The sequence below is a fragment of the Ambystoma mexicanum genome, chromosome 3q (assembly GCF_040938575.1).
Source record: "Ambystoma mexicanum isolate Mex_15411 chromosome 3q, UKY_AmexF1_1, whole genome shotgun sequence".
In the NCBI taxonomy this organism is placed as follows: domain Eukaryota; kingdom Metazoa; phylum Chordata; class Amphibia; order Caudata; family Ambystomatidae; genus Ambystoma; species Ambystoma mexicanum.
In genome coordinates, this window is record NC_090926.1 from 1,075,045,172 (window position 1) to 1,075,066,288 (window position 21,117).

Consider the following 21,117-nt stretch of genomic DNA (forward strand, 5'->3'; position numbering starts at 1 on the left):
TGTCCAGGTTTTACTTTGCAGACATTTCAAAATCAATCCACCACAGTCAGTACCACATTTTTTTCTAAAGCCAATTTGATTCATACACAAGATCTGGTTCTGATCCATCCAACTCTGAATATCAATAAGAACCAAAGAAGCAAATATTTTGGAATCCGAATCTGCAATCGCTATTGGTCTATAGTTGGTGGGCAATAATCTAGAGCCTTTTTTAAATATCGGAATAACCACAGAAACTCTCCACGAAAGAGGGATAGTTTTCGACATACACACGTCCTTAAAAAGAATACATAATATTTTTGCCCACAATAGTGGGTTACATTTCAATACCTTATTACTTAAGTTATTGAGTCCCGGGGCCCCCGTGTTTTTAGATTTCATTATGAGGCTCCTAATTAAATCCACCTCGCATCTCAAAGACCATTCAGAAGATCCCAATCTCAGAAATGCTTGACTTTGTTCATTAGATTTATATATCTCTGCAAAATGACCCGCCCAAGTGCTTTCAGGAATTGGGTTTACCGTTGTCATCACCTGGGATGGATCAACATTGTTCATTAATTGCCAAAAGTTTGAGGATGTCACCCCCCTCATAGCATTCAAAATACTTTCTCCATCACGTTGAGCAATGATACCTTTATGGCTAATCAGCCAATTTTTATAAGATTGTTTCAAACGTTTAATATCAATCCAGGCACTGACATCAGTTCTACTTGATTTGCGTAGTCTACGGATTTCCCTATTCAGCTCTCTTTTTCTTTCATAGACCTCTATATCCATAGAGTGTCTATGGAATATGGGTTGAGTTTTTTTATCATATTTCATTATACTTTTAATTTTAGTTCCAATAGGAGAATTGAATTCTAGTACAGAGAACATTTGGAGACGTTGTTCCAACTTAGTGTTATCATATTCAGCAACCAGAGTCGATATGAATTTATTGGTAGTGTTAAAAGACCATTTTATTCTGTTGTTGGCAGTATTGACCAATAGTTCCTTATTGTAAATTCGTTTAGTTTTGTCATAAATTGTAAATTCAAAGTCCACTATCAGCATACAATGATCACTCATCGCCACATTTCTTACTTCTAATTTGGACATTGAATAACTCAGTTTGGCACTCAGAAAAATATAATCAATCGTGGACACACAACCTCTCGCGTTCCAAGTAAAATGATCATTGGGTATCTGCTTTAGTCCCCACATTTCAGTATATTTTCGCCATAAGAAGCCTCTAAGTTTCTGATTGCCAAACAAACTAGATGGTACTTGGAGATACAAAAGTTCTCCTGTCAGTTTATCTACGCTACAATCAGCATTAAGGTCACCTGCTATAATAATCTGACCATCAGAATTTATCAGTGTCCACCGGTCAATTATAGTGCCTAGATCGATTAAGTTAGTTTCGAGGTGTTGATCTCTTAGTTCATTGGCATTCCAGTATACATTAATAACCAGTAAAGGGAAACAGTTCAACTTCTCACCAACCACATATTCCGTAATAAGAAAGGAGTGACCTTGTTTCTGAGAATTTATCTTAGAGATACTTGAGGAAACTTTAGATGCAGTAAATATACCACCCTTTGGTCTACCTTTTGGTCCCTTTATGGCACATAGGTCGTCCACCACAAAGTCTACCAAACCTACACGGGAAGTAAGCCAAGTTTCCTGTAACATTAAGAAATCAAAACCATGCAGCTCTTTCATCAGTTGTTCATTATTGAAAAGATTGAAGTTGCCTCGCGAATTCCAGCAAAGCAGCTTCAAATTGTGTTTACTAGCTATGCAGGTTTAACCAATTCTTTTAGGTTGGAGATTGCATCACGTAAAGATAGTGCCAGCCATCTCCAATCTTGTTTTTCCAAAACTTCATCATTACTTTGTTTCAGGGGATATTTTACCTGTTCGGAACCTTCTTGTACTGAGGGTCTTCCTCTATCTAGGGCTTGCTTGGTGGTTGCTAAGTCATTGAAGGGAAAAAGATCAAACCCCATACGTTGCAGTGCTTCTGCCTCCTTCAAAATCATTGAACGAACTAAAGGGGATGGAATTACCAACCTTACAAAATCTATTCTTTAGTTATCTATGAAATCAACCAGATGAATATCAGCTGAAGTGATAAGTTTAAGTTCAGGTACCCCCGCAAATAGTGAAAGAATATAAGATCTATTCAATGGTTGATTTCTATCATCTTTAAACAATGAGCATAGAATCAGCCCCGGCATCGTTGGAAAAGCCAAAGGTCTAGACTCTTGAACCTGATTTTGATCATAAGGAGGTTTTTCGTTGTACCATTTATCCTCCCCTCTTACATAAGAGCGATATTCACGTTCGTTCCTCTCTTCATCTAACCAGACCTTTTCTCTATTCTCACATGTTCGGGGTCCGTCTTTATTCCGCAACCTTTTATTATCTTCAACAATATCCTGCATATTTTTTAGTAGTTCATCAATTGAATCTCGTTCATTAGCCTTATGATCATTCGTTATGTCAGTCAAAGCTTCAATTGATATAAATTTATCCGGTACAACCCTGGTTGGTTTCTCTGATTGTGATACTAGTCCATCACTTTCTGTGTATGGGCTATCACTCTTAACATTATTGGCATCATTTTTTTCTTTCAGCCTTTTGTTTTCAATCATCAAATCCTGCATGTTTCTGAGAATATCCTCCACATATAGCTGCATCTTAGTTGGGGGGGGATTGGAATTTGGAAGTCCTTCCTTATTAAATTGAAGTGAGGATAATTCCTCTAATTTGTTACCAAAAGTAGCAGACGTTTTGCTTATGAATGACAGAGTGTTGTCTTTCAAAATATCTTTTTGATATAAACCAGTATTTACCGAGTGAACAATTGGCCTTGTTCTGGGCTTAGTTAACTCACCATGATCACTAGATAGTTGGTTTTTAATAATTTGATCAGTACCAGAGTTAATTTCAGAGATCTTGTTACTTTCCTCTGTCTCTCGTAGAGTTAAACCCTTATCCTCAGTGGTAGGTGGTACTTTAAAGATCCTAAAAATGTCAGTTAGCCCATTATCCAGTCTCTTGTTCTCCACAAGTAAATCCTTTGGTTTTTTCTTTTTCATCACTTCATATATACCATCCATTCCTTCTTCATAATCACTCTGGGTCGCCTGATCTAAGGAGGTTCTCCCAGTTTCCAGCCTAGTCGTATGCCTGTCACCCTTTTGTAAGGCCATATCGGCAGTTACATCTTCTGCCTCCTCATCAATCCTATGCCTCATATCCAGATCTCTTAAGTATTTCCTTGAGGATTTATTCTTGAGGTCAACCTTTTTTGATTTATTATTTTTTTTTGCTTGTTTTTTAGCTGCCCTGGATAGCGTATTGCCAGTCTCGGGGTCTATAATTATGATCTTTGGGTCATTTTTGGGAATAGCTACATCCTTCTTCGCCACAATATCCGAAAAAGTAGAAACTCTCTCAATATTCATGGGTATTATTTTTTTTTTCAGCAATTCAGAGGGATCAGACGGACTCGACATCTGCCCTTCATCTTCCACATTATCCCACCTTTTCTTTTCAACTGCCCTCATTGTCATAGGCTCCTTTAGTAGGGGCATTAATAAATCAGATAAATCTTTAGGTAATACCTTTATACCTTTCACTATTGGTGTAAAGGCATCTGATATAGATTTTGGAATCTTGTCAAAAGCTGATACTAATGTCGTCAGCAATTCATTATTTTTCCTCAGTTCAGCCAGAATGGCTCTATTAAAGATACCCAACATGGTCATGGTATCTTCCATATGTGGAAATTCGTTGACACCCCCAGAATTTATGTCATATATGGGGTCCGGCAAATTATCGTCCGAAATAAAGATGGCGGGAGTATCTGAATCAAGAATGCCCATCCCATCAATGATTTTTTCTTTGAGTGTGTTACTACGCATCTCTTCAGTTATATCAACCCCTTGCTGTAATTCATCACATATCCCTTCTATCTCATGATCAAACATTGGTTGGGAAGGGTCCAGATTACCATCAATGTTTCTGATTTCTGCTGAGCAATCTTGCGCACATTGTAGCATTTCTTCCTCATCTACGCAAGGGGCAGGTAGGGGTAGGGCAGCCGCACGGGCTAAACTAGCCCTGCGAGTGCTGACAGCGTTAAAGAAATCCGCTCTATGATCTTTACGGAGAGCGTTTAGTTTAAATTTACCCATATCGCTATTTTTGTTGGAAGAAATGATTTCTATCACAATCTAATAAAGTCTAGCTATTAGTTAAGTCTTTCCCCCTGCACAACCAAATATTCAACTCTCATTAAGAAAGCTTGCAGGCGGGTGCTTATAGCCAATTAGTAAAACCCTTCAGGGTCCTCAATAACACCTGCTTCCTCCTTCAACCGTCCGCCAAACAGCCCAACAACCACACTTCCATGCACTTCAGATACGTTGTTCAATTATAACGCTCCCCTCATCCAATATAGCAGCACACAGTATTAATACTTTCCTACAGAAATATCACAATATAGACATCATGATCTCACTAATGCACTAATTGCATTTCCTGCCTAAAACACTCTCTTCTTCCTGTACAACGGCATATGACAACAGGTAGTGTTATTTTATTCCTAAAAATATCCCCCAGTGGCCGGCTCTAAATAAAAGTGAGAACTGGCCGTCCTACCGTGCGGTAGAGTTACAGTCACTCTTACCGGAGTGATAGGGCGAACACAGCTCACAATGAACCCACGTCCGCTCGGAAGATTGTAGAGTAATTTGTTCTGTGCATAAGATCAGAGCTAGCCGTCAAGCCATGCGAGAGACGTATGAACTCACTTCCCAAAGTAAGACGGAAGCATCTCGCAGCAAAAGCGGGAGCTGCTCGTGAAGTTTTAGGATGACTCAATAACTTCGCAAATATTTAAGGGGCGCGTGGGTTTAACCGGCTGCACTGTTGCGCTGCGAGCAGCGGACAGCAGACAGCCACTTTCAGACCACTTCCTCGGAGCGCGCGCGCAGGAGCGCGCACACTGGTGGTTTTAAAGATTTTTTTCAAAAAGTGGGCGTGGCCTAAAAAAAAATAAAAAAAATGATTATAAATATATATTTAGAGTCTATAATTGTAGTTGAGACTCGTAAATTATGTAATATATGGATACTGATTGAAGAAGTGTCCTCGTACTTGAAGCAAACAAAGTCAATTTGAAGTCCTTTAAAGTGGGGATTTCTCAGGCAGCATTCCGCAGCAGTAACAGCAGACAGCCACTTTCAGACCACTTCCTCGGAGCGCGCGCGCAGGAGCGCGCACACTGGTGGTTTTAAAGATTTTTTTCGAAAAGTGGGCGTGGCTTGAAGCAAACAAAGACAATTTGAAGTCCTTTAAAGTGGGGATTTCTCAGGCAGCATTCCGCAGCAGTAACAGCAGACAGCCACTTTCAGACCACTTCCTCGGAGCGCCTGCCTGTATACTGACCCACAGGCTGCCCCAGCATTGCTTCCTTCCTGCCTGTACACCGACCCACTGGCTTTCCCAGCATTGCTTCATTCCTGCCTGTACACTGACCCACAGGTTGTTCCAGCATTTCTTCATTCCTGCCTGTACACTGACCCACAGGCTATCCCAGCATTGCTTCGTTCCTGCATGTGCACTGACGCACAGGCTGTCCCAGCATTGCTTAATTCCTGCCTGTACACTGACCCACAGGCTGTCCCAGCATTGCTTCCTTCCTGCGTGTACACTGACCCACAGGCTGTCCCAGCATTGCTTCATTCCTGCCTGTTCACTGACCCACACGCTGCCCCAGCATTGCTTCATTCCTGCCTGTAACCGACCCACAGGCTATCCCAGCATTGCTTCCTTCCTGCCTGTGCACTGACCCACAGGCTGTTCCAGCATTGCTTAATTCCTGCCTGCACACTGACCCATAGGCTGTCCCAACATTGCTTAATTCCTGCATGTGCACTGACCCACAGGCTGTCCCAGCATTGCTTCATTCCTGCATGTGCAGTGGCAGTCAGGATGTGTGCACCTACCCCTTCTCCACTCCCTATATAGGGCTTTCTCCGTCCATCTCCATTCCTGCCTGGACAGGCGGTCTGAGCACTAAACCACCCTTAGCTGAATAGTGACCTGTGGGTGTCTCGGCCGTTCTCCTTCTCTATCTGTACAGGGCCCCACAGGCTGTCCCAGCATTTCTTCCTTTCTGCGCGTACACCGACCCAGCATTTCTTCCTTCCTGCCTGTATACTGACCCACAGGCTGCCCCAGCATTGCTTCCTTCCTGCCTGTACACTGACCCACAGGTTGTCCCAGCATTTCTTCATTCCTGCCTGTACACTGACCCACAGGCTATCCCAGCATTGCTTCGTTCCTGCATGTGCACTGACGCACAGGCTGTCCCAGCATTGCTTAATTCCTGCCTGTACACTGACCCACAGGCTGTCCCAGCATTGCTTAATTCCTGCCTGTACACTGACCCACAGGCTGTCCCAGCATTGCTTCCTTCCTGCCTGTACACTGACCCACAGGCTGTCCCAGCATTGCTTCATTCCTGCCTGTTCACTGACCCACACGCTGCCCCAACATTGCTTCATTCCTGCCTGTAACCGACCCACAGGCTATCCCAGCATTGCTTCCTTCCTGCCTGTGCACTGACCCACAGGCTGTTCCAGCATTGCTTAATTCCTGCCTGTACACTGACCCATAGGCTGGCCCAGCATTGCTTAATTCCTGCATGTGCACTGACCCACAGGCTGTCCCAGCATTGCTTCATTCCTGCATGTGCTGTGGCAGTCAGAATGTGTGCACCCACCCCTTCTCCACTCCCTATATAGGGCTTTCTCCGTCCATCTCCATTCCTGCCTGGACAGGCGGTCTGAGCACTAAACCACCCTTAGCTGAATAGTGACCTGTGGGTGTCTCGGCCGTTCTCCTTCTCTATCTGTACAGGGCCCCACAGGCTGTCCCAGCATTTCTTCCTTCCTGCGCGTACACCGACCCACAGGCTGCCCCAGAATTCCTTCCTTCCTGCCTGTATACTGACCCACAGGCTGCCCCAGCATTGCTTCCTTCCTGCCTGTACACCGACCCACTGGCTTTCCCAGCATTGCTTTATTCCTGCCTGTACACTGACCCACAGGTTGTCCCAGCATGTCTTCATTCCTGCCTGTACACTGACCCACAGGCTACCCCAGCATTGCTTCGTTCCTGCATGTGCACTGATGCACAGGCTGTCCCAGCATTGCTTAATTCCTGCCTGTACACTGACCCACAGGCTGTCCCAGCATTGCTTAATTCCTGCCTGTACACTGACCCACAGGCTGTCCCAGCATTGCTTCCTTCCTGCCTGTACACTGACCCACAGGCTGTCCCAGCATTGCTTCATTCCTGCCTGTTCACTGACCCACACGCTTCCCCAGCATTGCTTCATTCCTGCCTGTACACCGACCCACAGGCTATCCCAGCATTGCTTCCTTCCTGCCTGTGCACTGAACCACAGGCTGTCCCAGCATTGCTTCCTTCCTGCCTGTACACTCACCCACAGGCTGTCCCAGCATTGCTTCCTTCCTGCCTGTACACTGACCCACAGGCTGCCCCAGCATTGCTTCATTCCTGCCTGTACACTGACCCACAGGCTGTCCCAGCATTGCTTCCTTCCTGCCTGTACACTGACCCACAGGCTGCCCCAGCGTTGCTTCATTCCTGCATGTGCAGTGGCCGTCAGGATGTGTCCACCCACCCCTTCTCCACCCCCTATAGGGCTTTCTCCGTCTGTCTCCATTCCTGCCTGGACAGGTGGTCTGAGCACTAAACCATCCTTAGCTGCATAGTGACCTGTGGCTGTCTTGGCCGGTCTCCTACCCTACCTGTACAGGGACCCATAGACTGTCTTGGCCCTTCTCCATTCCTGCCTCTGCATTGCCCTGCGGGTTGCCCTCACCCTTCTCAATCCCAGAATTGATACTGCTGTGAGGCTGCCTCTGCCATACCCAACACCTGCCCGTGTAGTGTCCTGCTGGCCATGTCCACACTTCTTCATACTTCCTCCGGCTCTCACCAATTCCAAGCGATTGCTTATGTCAGATTTTATACTTATTTTGGGTAAACCATGAAAGCCCCCCTCACCAATTCTCAGGGACGTCCCACAGGAACCTCCGGTCTGCGTCCACCACGGTCGCTAGAGCTTTTGCAGAAATAAGACCCATAACCCTTTTGCCAGTGGGATCACGACCTGAAAACTCCATTCCCAGGATGCAGTGCTGCAGTGCTTGGGCATCTGAAGAGAAAGAAAAGAGATTTTGAAAAATTGTTTGGGAGATCTGGTCATGCAGAGCAGCATCGCCATCCACTAATAGGATGAGGATATACAAGGCTCCGCCAATCGCATCCACATGGCCATACTCCAGCACGATAAATTAATGTCCACCATTAGATCTTGGATGTCAAGCCACTACCAAAATCCCAATCCGCCTCATTACGAGTTTGGTAGTAATTCTGATAGGATTACTGCCAAACCCATTTACTGTTATTGTCACTTGGCCCAGCAGATCTACCACAGGATTACAAGAGGTGGTGAAGCGGTGTTAATCCCCATATGATTTTGATGGTTTATCATGAGCAGTCATTCTTTATCAGCGAATCCGGTGATTTTTTGAGGTATAGTGGAGGATTCACCTCCAGCGTTATCCTGGAGGTAAAATCATAATTTGGCAATGCAGTTTAACAGGTGGTAATTCAGGTCCTGCTAAAAAGTGGCAATAGCAGAATTACCACTAGCAATTTATCACAGGCTGAACTTGTAAAGAAGGAGTATGTCTTTTTACTGTAGGAAATGATACCGCAATACTTATACCTGTAGGGGTACCAGGGTAATGCTTCACAAGCTCTTAAAAAACATTATTTAAAGTATAGAAATTAGTGTGTATTGTTTGTGCTTAGCATTGCCACTCTTGGGGGAGGCTGGTGTGTTGGCATATTAATGCATGTACTGTAGTTGTTGGCTAGTTAAGCTTGCTACAGTCACAGAGTGTTGCGAAAGTTGTTTGGGGGCTGGAAGATCTTCATGTGGTATCTGATGTAGCTGTAATGTGCTTTACAGATCTGGTAAGAAAGGCCTACCTGTGCAGGCAGTTCACCTGACAAGGGGGATCACCTAGGAAGGTGGATCATTTTGAGGGCTGCTTACCTGGACACAAGGATCACCTAGAAGGGATGAGACTCCCCTTGGAAGGAGGCACACCTGGGTAAAGAAGATCACCTGTGTAGAATCTTACCAGGTATGTAGTGCAACTTAGGTGGGCATCAGACAGTTGTAGGCTCATCTGGTGAGAATGGAGGTTCTCTTGGGAAGGAGATGCAACCCTGGATGATGGTTCACCAACTGGGACTCAACAAAAAGGCAGCAAACTTGGATTTGGGCTCAGCTGGGATGGAGGCTGACTGATAAAGCAGGATCATCTTTAAGAAGAGGGGGGGCAAGGCATACTCGGCAGGTGTGACACCAGGGAAGGAGCCTCCTCTTCATAGTAGCTCACCTGGATGAAGTCTGACTCTGTATGGGGTCTTACCTAGGCTGATGGCTCAGCTGTGATTGAAGATCACCTAGGCTGAAGGCTCAGCTGTGATTGAAGATGACCTAGGCTGATGGCTCAGCTGTGATTGAAGATGACCTAGGCTGAAGGCTCAGCTGTGATTGAAGATGACCTAGGCTGAAGGCTCAGCTGTGATTGAAGATCACCTACGCTATAGGCTCAGCTGTGATTGAAGATCACCTTGGCTGAAGGCTCAGCTGTGATTGAAGATGACCTAGGCTGAAGGCTCAGCTGTGTTTGAAGATGACCTAGGCTGAAGGCTCAGCTGTGTTTGAAGATGACCTAGGCTGAAGGCTCAGCTGTGATTGAAGATCACCTAGGCTATAGGCTCAGCTGTGATTGAAGATCACCTTGGCTGAAGGCTCAGCTGTGATTGCAGATCACCTTGGCTGAAGGCTCAGCTGTGATTGCAGATCACCTAGGCTGAAGGCTCAGCTGTGATTGAAGATCACCTACGCTATAGGCTCAGCTGTGATTGAAGATCACCTAGGCTGATGGCTCAGCTGTGATTGCGTATCATCTACGCTGATGGCTCAGCTGTGATTGCGGATCATCTAAGCTGAAGGCTCAGCTGTGATTGAAGATCGCCTAGGCTCAAGGCTCAGCTGTGATTGAAGATGACCTAGGCTGAAGGCTCAGCTGTGATTGGAGATGACCTAGGCTGAAGGCTCAGCTGTGATTGAAGATCACCTTGGCTGAAGGCTCAGCTGTGATTGCAGATCACCTAGGCTGAAGGCTCAGCTGTGATTGAAGATCACCTTGGCTGAAGGCTCAGCTGTGATTGAAGATCACCTAGGCTGAAGGCTTAGCTGTGATTGAAGACCACCTAGGCTGCATGCTCTCCTGGGAGGGACTTCAGTAAGAAAGAACCTTATCTGGATGAAGGCACACCTGTGGTGGAGTAGCTGCACCAGAGTGTCTGTCAGATGAGAAAGTGTGCATCATTAAATGGATGTATTCAGTAATTTCGGTCAATATTTTGGTCTTTTCCCTGGGCGAGTCTTTTACTTTAAATGTTACTGTTCCCAGTTGTCTGCACACATGCACACTTTTATTGTGACCGATACAATAGACTCCAACAATAGTATTTCCAAGCTGTGCCCTATTCCATACGGAGAGATACTTAGAGTCAAAACGAACTGCTGCACAGAAGAGACACTTTGAAAAATGTACAGTTGGCGCACAGCAATAGGGCGCAGCTTGGAAAAACTATAATTAAATGGATGTTAAACTAGAATCGAGGCTCACCTGGGATGGAGGCTTCCGGTGGGAACGAAGCTCTCCACAGAGAAGAGACCACCTGGAATGGAGGTTCAACTAGGACGTGGAATCACTTAGAAAAGGACTACCCTGTGATGGAGTCATAGACCCGCACCTGGATGGAGACTAACCTGGATAGGAGGCTCGCTGGATGGAGGCATGCATGTAAAGGAAGTTAACCTGGGATGTTGGCTCACCTGGCAAGGCATCCGGGGGGAGTTTCCCCGTTGCCAGCATGATGTCCTTGAAGTTCAGTGAGGCATAGTAGATTCTACAAAGCTGCACATTAGGATCCTTTGTCTGGAAGTGTTGCAGCGGAGAGGTGATCCAGCGCAGCGATGAAAGGTCTCCCCGGGTCAGTACATTCACATACGCGCAGTCCGTTTCCTCCTGAGGGAGATCTGCAGAACAGAGACTTGTCAGACAAACGCATGGCATTCCGGTAACCTGCAGTGTATGTCCTACAGAGGGTGGGGAAAAACAGGAATGGGATGGGGCAGTCTAGGGAGGTATGCTACGGTTTGGAAGTGTGCTGAGTCAGTTTGGGAATGGGTGGGGGAAGTGAAGGGCTATAAGGTAGTAGCTTAGGGATAAGATAGTCGGTTTCAGGGATGGGATGTGGTAATTCCCAAATGGAGGATGTGGCAGATTGGGGATGTGATATGGCAGTTCAGGAACTGGACAGGATCAGGATCTTTAGTGAAATGGGATTGGGCAATTCAGTAGCATGGCAGTTCATCGAAAAGGTATGGGGCAGTTAGGAACATAGCATGTGGTATTTCAGGGCTAGAATAGGGCCGGCCAAATACAGAATTGGGTTGTGATAATGTTGGAGAAGAAGTAAGGAGCTTAATGGTACACATTGTTGAAGTCACCTTGAGGCAGCAGGATGTGTCGGAAGGATCCCCACTGTCCATCACGGTAGATGTTCATCACCAAGTCCTTGTGGAGAAGGGTCTGCATCTCGGCTGCATGGGGACCCAACGCTGGGTGGTTTGAGGATGGCCGCAGGTTGGACACGAAAGCACATCTGCAAAGCAGAGAAAGGGGACCAGCTCAGAGTTACCCTTCTTTCAAGAAGTCTCAATTAAGAGCTAACTCAATGGTACTGGTTTTATTGAAACATGGACCCCCACCTCCTCAAACCTGCGGCCTGATAGTCAAGTTAGGCGCATAACTCTGCAGAGGACGGTCAACACACGCTTACAGTGACTGGCTATAAAGGAAGTCAAAGCCCTCTGTTACTGGCTGTGGCCACCTATAGACCTTTCCTTTGCATGTTGACGTAATTATTATGAGTCATACTTTACACATTAGTGCCAAGCACAGGCCCCCCCTCTTCTGTGACCCTCAGCTCAGCATTCACTCACTGCAGTATTTGTGGAATGTGTACTCTCAAAGTAAGAAATCATATCCATAATGTCCTTATACTATCTTGTATAATTAGTTTATCCTATTAGAAGCAGACGCTCAACCTGTTAGCCTGGCGATTGCGTCTCACCGACCACAAAGAGAAACTCTTCTTTTTCCTCTTCTCACCCTATTTGTGCTTGACTCAGTTTCCTGCTGCCTTCACCCGCAGCCAGTCTGAGCTGTTTCTCGAAACGTTGCCATCTTTCATCCTGCTCCTTTTCGCCATCACCCGCTAAGGTCACACAGACAGGGGCATCCCATCTCGCCTTGGCTGCCTTCGTGTTTCTCTGCAGTGCCCCTTTAGGTTTAGACATATTCTCACCCAGTCCTACCTTGGTGTTTACTCACTCTCGATAGATCTGCTCGTATCATCCACTCTGCCACCCCTTTGGGCTTCTTGATTGAATTCATTTAGTCTAATAATAATACTGGTAACAATCATAATGCTTACACAAATACTAATTAGGATAACAATTCTCTGTCTCCACAGTCTGATCTTCCACTAACCTTTTTCCCATCGGCCCTCTTTTTAAATCCAATGTATTGCAGTAGCTACAGGCCTTATCCATCCCCTCCCCTTCATTGCTCAATTGTTTCTTATAACTTATTCAAGGTTCATCAATAAAATCCCCATACAAGCATAATACAATAAAACAAAGAATAAAAGCATGATGGTGATTGTATGTTGGCCAACAATGGCGGTGGTTGGTGGTGATCACATTCACATTACACATGCGGTCTTACCTGACCCTGTGGCCTCCGGGCTCCTGGCACAAGCAGTTGACCATCCCCACAATGCCGCAGTCCCCACGACGGGTTGCAGTCAACCAGAGGGGTTGCTCTGAAGAGTCCGCAAGCAACGTCTGCAAGAGAGGTCCAGGTGAGCCAGGTTAGAGTGCATCTTGTTTCCACAATTCTTCAACAATCAGCTTGTGCTGGTAGCCATGGGGTCACAGCCGGAGCCGGCTTCTTTTTCAAGTCTACTGCCTCACTACAGAGTCCTTGTCTACAACCTATACAAAAGTGTTCTCTGCAGGGGCCTCTACTCAAGCATTTGGGACAGTGTCCTGTGAAGAGCTTTTGGCCACACCGCTTTGATAGTGGCTTCCGTAGAGATCCTTTGCTTTAATACCACTTGACCGTGCCCACCACAGATCCCTCCACTTGTGACTGTGCCTTGTACAGAACCTGTGGCAATGTTCACTATGCATTCCTTCCCTAACCACCTTGTGACAGTGCCCAATACAGAGCCCTCCACTCTGCCACTTGCGACAGTGCCCTCTACGGGTACTCTATACCTCTATAGGGCCTTTCTCTCTGCCACTGTGTAATTGTACCCTCTATAGAGCCCATATCTCCACCAAATGCAGCAATGTCCTCAAAAGAACCTGCCCCTCAACTCTGCACAATGGCGCCCTCTAAAGAGAGAGTTGTTCCCCTACCCAGGACTCCAGTATTCAAGGTGTGTAAGGTAAGATGTTCTTTTTGCTGCTTTCCTCCCATGGACTTCTGTTGGACACCCTTTATTTTTGCTTTGTTTTTAACCCTGTCCTGATACGCGCACAAGGACAAACTGATTCATATAGAGGCACAGATGGTATTGTGAGATGAGCATAAGATACATAAACAATTGGAAAAAAGGACAGCTGGTAGGAGGGACAAAAGCAGAGATGGCACATCTAGAAGTCACATTATTTAAAAAGTAAAGTTTTCAGAGCTCTACAAAACTTACAGAACGATCCCAAGGACTTACTTTTTCAGAGTATGCTATGCGAGGGCCATAGACAGCAAATCTCCTGTCACCCCTAGTCACACATCGAGAACGGGGAATATTCAACAACAATTGAACCCCTGAACACAGTAGCCAGGACGGTTGATGTCGAATAAGCTTCTCATTTACTCATTTACCCTCTTGCTCATTCTTATGAGGAAACTGATCAGTACTGAGTATGGTCCTCATTACAGGTTTGGCGGTATATCAGTGGTAAATATGAAAGAATACACCCAAACGGATTAATTGTTACCACCACTTGATCCCACTGATTTACAGTGGGATTACGAGTTGTGGTAAGCGGTGTAAGTCCCCAGCATTATGCTGGAAGAAAATTCTCCACCTTACCATCAAAGTTATAGTACAGCAGTGCAGTAATGCAGTGTTAACACACTTACCACTGCATTAATACAATTTTTTCCCTGCACTGCCGTACTCGTAATGAAGCCCATTGTCTGTTTTTGTGATTTTCTTTTATTGTTAAAATTGTACACATCAACTTAAAGTGCAGTTATCATACTTTGTATCCTTACATCTTTTTTCTGTAATATGTTTTTGGTTACTTTTACAATGTTCGTAGGATGAGTAGATAGTCGTGCCACAAGGTGGTCACTTCCCCTTTGGCCATATTGTTGTCTGAATGTCTGTAGCTGGGCAGATGTTTGTGGGCAGTGGCTATCCATGATTGGATTCCCACTGCCTGTTTGAATGGTGCTGGTCCTTACAATTGGTGGGATTGGGCATATGGTCAGTCCAAATCTCGGAAAAAAGGAGGGCTACTTCAGCCATCCAAGAGATTATCATTGGAGTAAAGTATTCTACGAAGATGAGCAGACAGTTGACGACCAAGGACGACCCCCTAGAGCTGACCAACACCAACTCCAATGAAGTCCCAGTGAAGCCCTGCTCCTATGCCTGATCTCAAAAAGAACCTTGTCAGTGCTTCAACCCCTGGACCAGTGCAAACCACCAGTCTCGACAACTGCTCAAGGATTTGTACGTTTTGAGCCTTCATAAGTGTCCCTGCACCAACCAGTGGAAGTGACCAGGTTTCTCAACCTTGCTGCAGCCGTCACCATTCTGAGTTCATCTGTCAAACATGGAGGATCTTCAACTTGTATAACAAGACGCCTGCTCCTTCTTGCATGAATGGATGTTGTGCTAGGCCTGCTCCTTTGTTCGTCCATTGAAGATCCCCTGTCACTGCTTGATCATGGTGACTCCCATCGTAAGACTCCTTCATCGATCCCTGGAGGTGTCCAGAGGTAGTCTGCTCTACATACATGTTCAGCTTTCTTTGTTCTACTGGAAACTGTCTGGAACCGATTCCTAAGAGCTTCGACTGACAAACTAAATCCTGTATCCGAACGTGACCTATGTTGCCGCCACCTCTGGCCCTTCCTCGACGGGACCAAGAACAGAAGATTGTGTCCCCAACGGATTCCGGAACACCAGCAGTGGTCCCTAGAGAAATCAAAGTCTGTAGTAAGTTAACGTACCATTAATGGTGGCACCCGATGGGAGGTCCTCTGGACCTACTTCCATTCCTCTAAAGCAATCATCAATGTCTATCTAAATGGTACCATCATGATCCAGGGCTCTCAGCCCAATTTCCTCCTTCATGATAGGCGTCTCCTGCGCTTTAAAAATTCCTCCCTTCTCCTACCTCTCTGGCACCTCTGTCTCGTCTATCCTCCTCTTCTGCCTCCTCTCTAGCACACTCCTCCACTTCCTCTCTGGCCCCTATGCCACCTCCATCTACTGCCTCTGCCCACTCTCAGGCCCCTCTGCCGCTGGATGTACCTCACTCCTGTGCCCCACCCTGGAAGTCTTTCAAATGTGTTAACCTTCTCCACACCGCTACCCTCAACTCTTGCTCTGCTGTCAATCATTCCTCTGACATCTGCCACCTCCTCGAAGACCTTGACCTGGATGTCCTCGCTCTCACCGAGACATGGTTCAAGGCCAGCTCTGTCACAAGTTTTGACACTTTCCTCCCTGAGGGCTACACGATCCTCTCTAAGCCCCGAACCAACCGGCACAGAGGTGGAGTGGCTCTGATCTTTCCTGAGTGGGTCCCTGCTTCTGTCATTCCTATGCAGGCCTATTCCTCCTTCAAATGCCTGGTCTGGAGGCACTCTATCTCTCCTGGCCTCTCTCTGACTGTGGCCACCATCTACAGGCCACCTGTCCAGGTCACCCTCTTCCTCTCAGAATGGGATGTCCTCTCAACTTCTCCTCCTTGAAGACCTCAATATCCACCTGGATGCTTCCAATTCCTCCTCCGGGCTCTTCCACAACCTTTGCACCTCTCTCTCTCCCTTTCCATCCTACCCTCTGGTCTGACGCACTCTGCTGCACACACCTTGGATGGTCTTACCTCCTCATATATCCCCCTCTCTAACCCTCTCAGTACTCCTCTCTTGGACTGACTACTTTCTGCTCTCTTCCCACCTGAACCTTCTTGTCCCCCTGGCAAGGCCCTCCCCAGCACTGCCACCATCCTTCTCGGTCATCCGGCTCATGAAGCGAGTCTCACTGGCCACATTTGCCTCAACTTTCTCTTCTCCTCCTACTCCTGCCGCTGACTCCCACCCTGACACAGCTCGCTCTAACCTGCATCTTTCTATCTCCAATACCTTGGTCATCCTTACCCCTGTCATGAGAATCCGTATGAAGCCTACATCCAAGTGCAACTCTTGGTATGACTCTGACCTTGCCGCCCTGAAACGCTGGCTGAGTGGAAGTGGAGGGCTTTGGGCGCATCCTCTGACACACTGGTCTGCTGCCTGCTCCAAATGCAAAACAGATTCTCTGTCTTCTCCAAGAAGAGGGTCCATATTCAAGTGCGTGCCTCTGTGGCCTCCAACAACATGGCCAAACTCATTCAAATCTGTAAGGAGCTGGCCAATCCAAGGGCAGTCTCCACTTCTCCTGTTCCCTTCCCGGCTCTATGTACGGCCTTGGCTTCCGATTTCACCACTAAAACTCAGGACATCCTTTTTTCCCTTTCCACCTCCTCCTCTCTACCTCTCTCAGGCCCCCTTTAGCTGCCGCTCCCTCTCCTCCTTCTCTCGGACACCACCTGATGTTGTTTCTAGACAAGACTGATCTCTGTAAGTGTCATCCAAACAGGTGCTCCACTGCCCCTCCAAAACTATTAAGGACCAAATTTACACCTTTGCTCCAGCCTTGGCTGATTTCTGTAGTCACTCTTTCACCTCTGGACCGTTCCCCTATATCCGCAAGCACTCCCTTGGGCACCCCCTCCTAAAAAAGTCTTCTGCAGATTCTACGTGTCTGGCAAACTAACGCCCGATCTCCATTACCCCTTTCCTGGGCACACGCCTGGAGAAGCTAGCCATCTCCCTGCTTACTCTCCACACTGAATCTGTTGGTCATCTCCATGACCATTAGTCTGGCTTCAGAGCAGCCAGAGGCACAGAAACTGCGCTCCTGAACACCTGTGAGATCTGCTCTCTAATCTTGATTCCAGATCTCCCTCTGTCCTCATCCTCCTTGACCTCTCCACTGCGTTTGATACAGTCACTCAAGCCACACTGATCATTCGACTCTGCGAGAACCTGGGAATCACGGATCAGGCCCTGGCGTGGCTAACCTCCTTCCTCCTGGACTGACCCTCCCAGGTCCAACTTGGGTCCTTTCTCTCCACCACCTCTCTATCTACATGGGGTGTTCCCCAGGACTCTATCCTCTCACACTGGCTTTTCAATGTCTAGCTGGCCCCTTTGGGCCACCTGATCTCCACCTTCTCTTCTAACTTTCAGTGTTATACTGATGACACTTAGCTCTCTTTCAGGCTTCCCTCAGCCTCCTCTCCTTCTTCACTCATCCCTGACTGTCTATCCGCGATTCAGGATTGGTGCGCTTCCAACGAGCTCTGCCTTAATGCCAGTAAGACCGAGATCCTTCTTATTGGGACCCTGCTCTCACTTTCCCTCTATCCCTCTGGCTGCCCTCCCTGGGCCCTCTACCCTTGCCTTCCTGTGAGGCAAAAAACCTTGGTGTCATCTTAGATGCCACCCTCAGATATACTTCCTTTTGGAACTTTCCCCCAGAAGCTCACTGTCTTCAGAGTCCTGGTTCTCTCCAGGCAGGACTACTGCAACAGCCTCTTTCTCAATCTGCCTACCTCTACTATTCGCCCCCTGCAATTATTCCAGAACAAGACTGTGAAACATATCCTTGGCCACAAGCCCAGGAACCGCATCTCTCCAGACCTCAAATGTCTCCACTGGCTCCCGGAGGCTGCAAGGATCAAGTTCAAGACCCTCTGCATCGTCCACAAGGCTTTATGGGGCCCTCACTATAGCCACCTCTCTCTACCTAAATATCTTCCTTCTAGAGCCATTTGCTCAGATACCTCTAACCCTCTGACTGTCAGACGCTTCTCCAAGCAGAAAGTGGGTGGGGGTAGATCTCGCTCCTCTGCAGATGACTCCCTCTGGAATGGCCTCTCTGCCCCTCTCAGACTTGAGCCGGGCCACCTGAAGTTCTGGAAGCAGCTCAAGTCCTTCCTATTCTCCTCTGCCTTCTCTCTCTCGCTCCCTTGCTAACTTAGCTGTCTGCTGCACCGACCGGTTGCGTGGTACCCCGAGTCTCACTGGGTTCCAGGCTCCTCCATGACCACGCACTTAGGGGCTGTGACTGTAACCCTTACAGCCCCCCTGCCTCCTTGCACTTACCCAGAGCTGCACTGCCCTGCTGCACTTACTCAGAGTCATGCTGCCCTGATAGCACTTCCCCCTACCCTTTTCCCTGATTTTCCCCTCTCCTTTCCCCCTGCACTTCTCTTGTCACACTTGCACAATCCAAATGTCACAAGTCCTAGTAGCATCCTTTGTCTTGCCTCCCCTCTGTCCCCCCTCCCTTGTCTTGTGGCGCCTAGAAAAACATTTGTATAGGCACATTATAAATATCTTATCAAATCATATCATACCTGTTTCTCCCCTCCCCTCTGCCTCCATAGGGTTACATGGGTGTAATGTCCGGTCCCTAAGCACTTTCTTGATGGTGGAGGCCTGGCCAAGGATCCCTTCCTAGGCCTATCCTAGTGTATGGGATTGAATTAATTTACTTACCTGAACTTTAACTTTTTGACTCTTTTAATCATAAACACTGGCATCACCAATCTCTTCATAAACCAACCGTTGAAGTATATAGTGACTTTTGGTTACATTGCCTCAAACCAACTGAGGGTTGGACTTTATAAGAGCTAGGAAAGAACTTGTTCTAGGATTATTCTGAAGTGTCTTTTTTTAATTCTAATGCATTCAAGTACTTACCTGTGTTGCACGTTTTATTGAATCACATGCTTTCCTACGTTTCCTATGGGTGAATGTATATAACTGTTTTATAAGTGTTAGTGTGACAATATTCGACTAGAGGGTTTACTTGTTTAGTGTGTATTTTAAAGGCCTAATTAACTATTGTATATCTTAGACTTACCTGTCAAACTGGAATTATTGTGTTGCTCTGTGTGGACTTATTGTGGCACTAGACCACTCGCACACCCTTCCTGAGACTGAGGTTTGACACTCTGCTAACTTACCTTTGTTTGGTTAGGCTAAACTCTCAGTGTCTCACTGTTTACCATAATATGGTGGCCTCCCAAAATCCCCTCCCCAGGGCTGATTTTGGAAATCCATTTAAAAAAGGTTATAGGAAAATTTGATGCACAAAGGGGAACTCTGATTTTTCCAACTACACATTATGGTTAAAGAACTCCCACCACACAAAAGATTGTTGCACGGGATGGGGGCCTGAGCACTGTTATGGTGTGAAGGGCATTAACTGTTTTATATTTTTAGAAGGTAAGTCAATGAAAAACCGTCCTTTCACAGAACCTTACCCTCAACTCCATGCGACAGTTCCTTCTACAGACCCCCCCTTCCATTCATGACAGTACTTTGGGGGGCTGTCCCTTCTGCACTCTGCAACAGTGATCCCTACAGGTCTGTACTCCCTGCTTTCAGGAATCTGCTAATAAATACCCTTCCCCTTCCATGTCCATGAAAGGGGCAGCTACTGAACCCTTTGCTCCGTGACTGGCATCCCTCACCTCCACCAATTTACATATGCTGAACCATGAGCCGAGTCAGTGTTGGCTGCGAGAGTCCTCAGGTTAAGGAGTAGCGCTAGGCAACCATGAGCGGAATTCAGCCGCATTACCTTCAATGGTTCCACCCAGTGGCAGTCCGTCTCCTCCACAGGTAGAAATATAGGTGTCTTGACCGGAACCTGCCGGCGGCACAGGAAGAGGACAGAGCCATAAAAGGATGTTTTCATAGAAACCAGGTTCAGACCGGCGAGACCGAACAATTCCTTCCACTCTGCCTGTGTAGGAACAGAGGAAGCTGAGCATTAGAGGGAGATGGTCAAAGAGGCAGAAGCTCAACAATTCCTTCCACCTGGCCTGCCGTGGCAAGGAAGGAGGGCAGAAACATGGGTAAACAGTTCAAAGCAGGAGAGAAGCATTATGGGTAAATGCGAGACAGCATAACCAATTAGACCACATGCGCTCCTTAAATTATCAATGTTAATTTTCCAATTGAATTTCCTTTCACATTTTCGCACCTACTCTTCATGTTTTACTGCTGTATCTTTTTCCTTTATTGTGTTTTGAGTCCCAACTGTAAACCGAAAGGAATCTTTCACAAATAAATGCAAAATATTAAAAAACATTTTTAATACAAAACATTCAAAAACATTTTTTTTTAAAAGAAAAATTGCACCTTTATCCCATCACTTGTACACAATAAGATCAAAAACATCAGGAAGAAAGAATATAACTTTTAAAGCAGGAAAAAAAAAACTCCAACTACCTCATAGTCAATCTTTTTATTTCCTAATTTCCTCCCCCACTCTACCTAGCTTCTCCAGGATTTCATAGAGCAGGTCACAAAGAGCCAGGATAAGGCTCTGCGCTTGTCCACCCATCAGACTGACCCAGCACGCTTCATTGCTCTATGTCATATCTAGAAGTCTCTTCCGGTCTTCCCTTAACGCTGTACATCCCATGACCAGATGTTTTGTTGTTTCTCTTAGTTCTACCACACCACATAGTCTACAGGTTAAGTTTTCTATACC

At 46.5% G+C, this 21,117-nt stretch overlaps 1 protein-coding gene across 1 annotated transcript in view; it reads right to left on the reverse strand.

Moving 5' to 3' along the window:
* Nucleotides 1-21,117, reverse strand: part of FASN (fatty acid synthase) — a 297,582-nt gene that overhangs the window by 74,574 nt on the left and 201,891 nt on the right. Inside the window, exons 24-28 of the mRNA XM_069655327.1 lie at nt 20,200-20,364; nt 12,981-13,099; nt 11,699-11,853; nt 11,021-11,224; nt 8,098-8,248 (exon numbers count right to left, since the gene is read on the reverse strand). Of these exons, the coding sequence (XP_069511428.1) occupies nt 8,098-8,248; nt 11,021-11,224; nt 11,699-11,853; nt 12,981-13,099; nt 20,200-20,364 (794 nt within the window). The remainder of the gene's footprint in view (nt 1-8,097; nt 8,249-11,020; nt 11,225-11,698; nt 11,854-12,980; nt 13,100-20,199; nt 20,365-21,117) is intronic.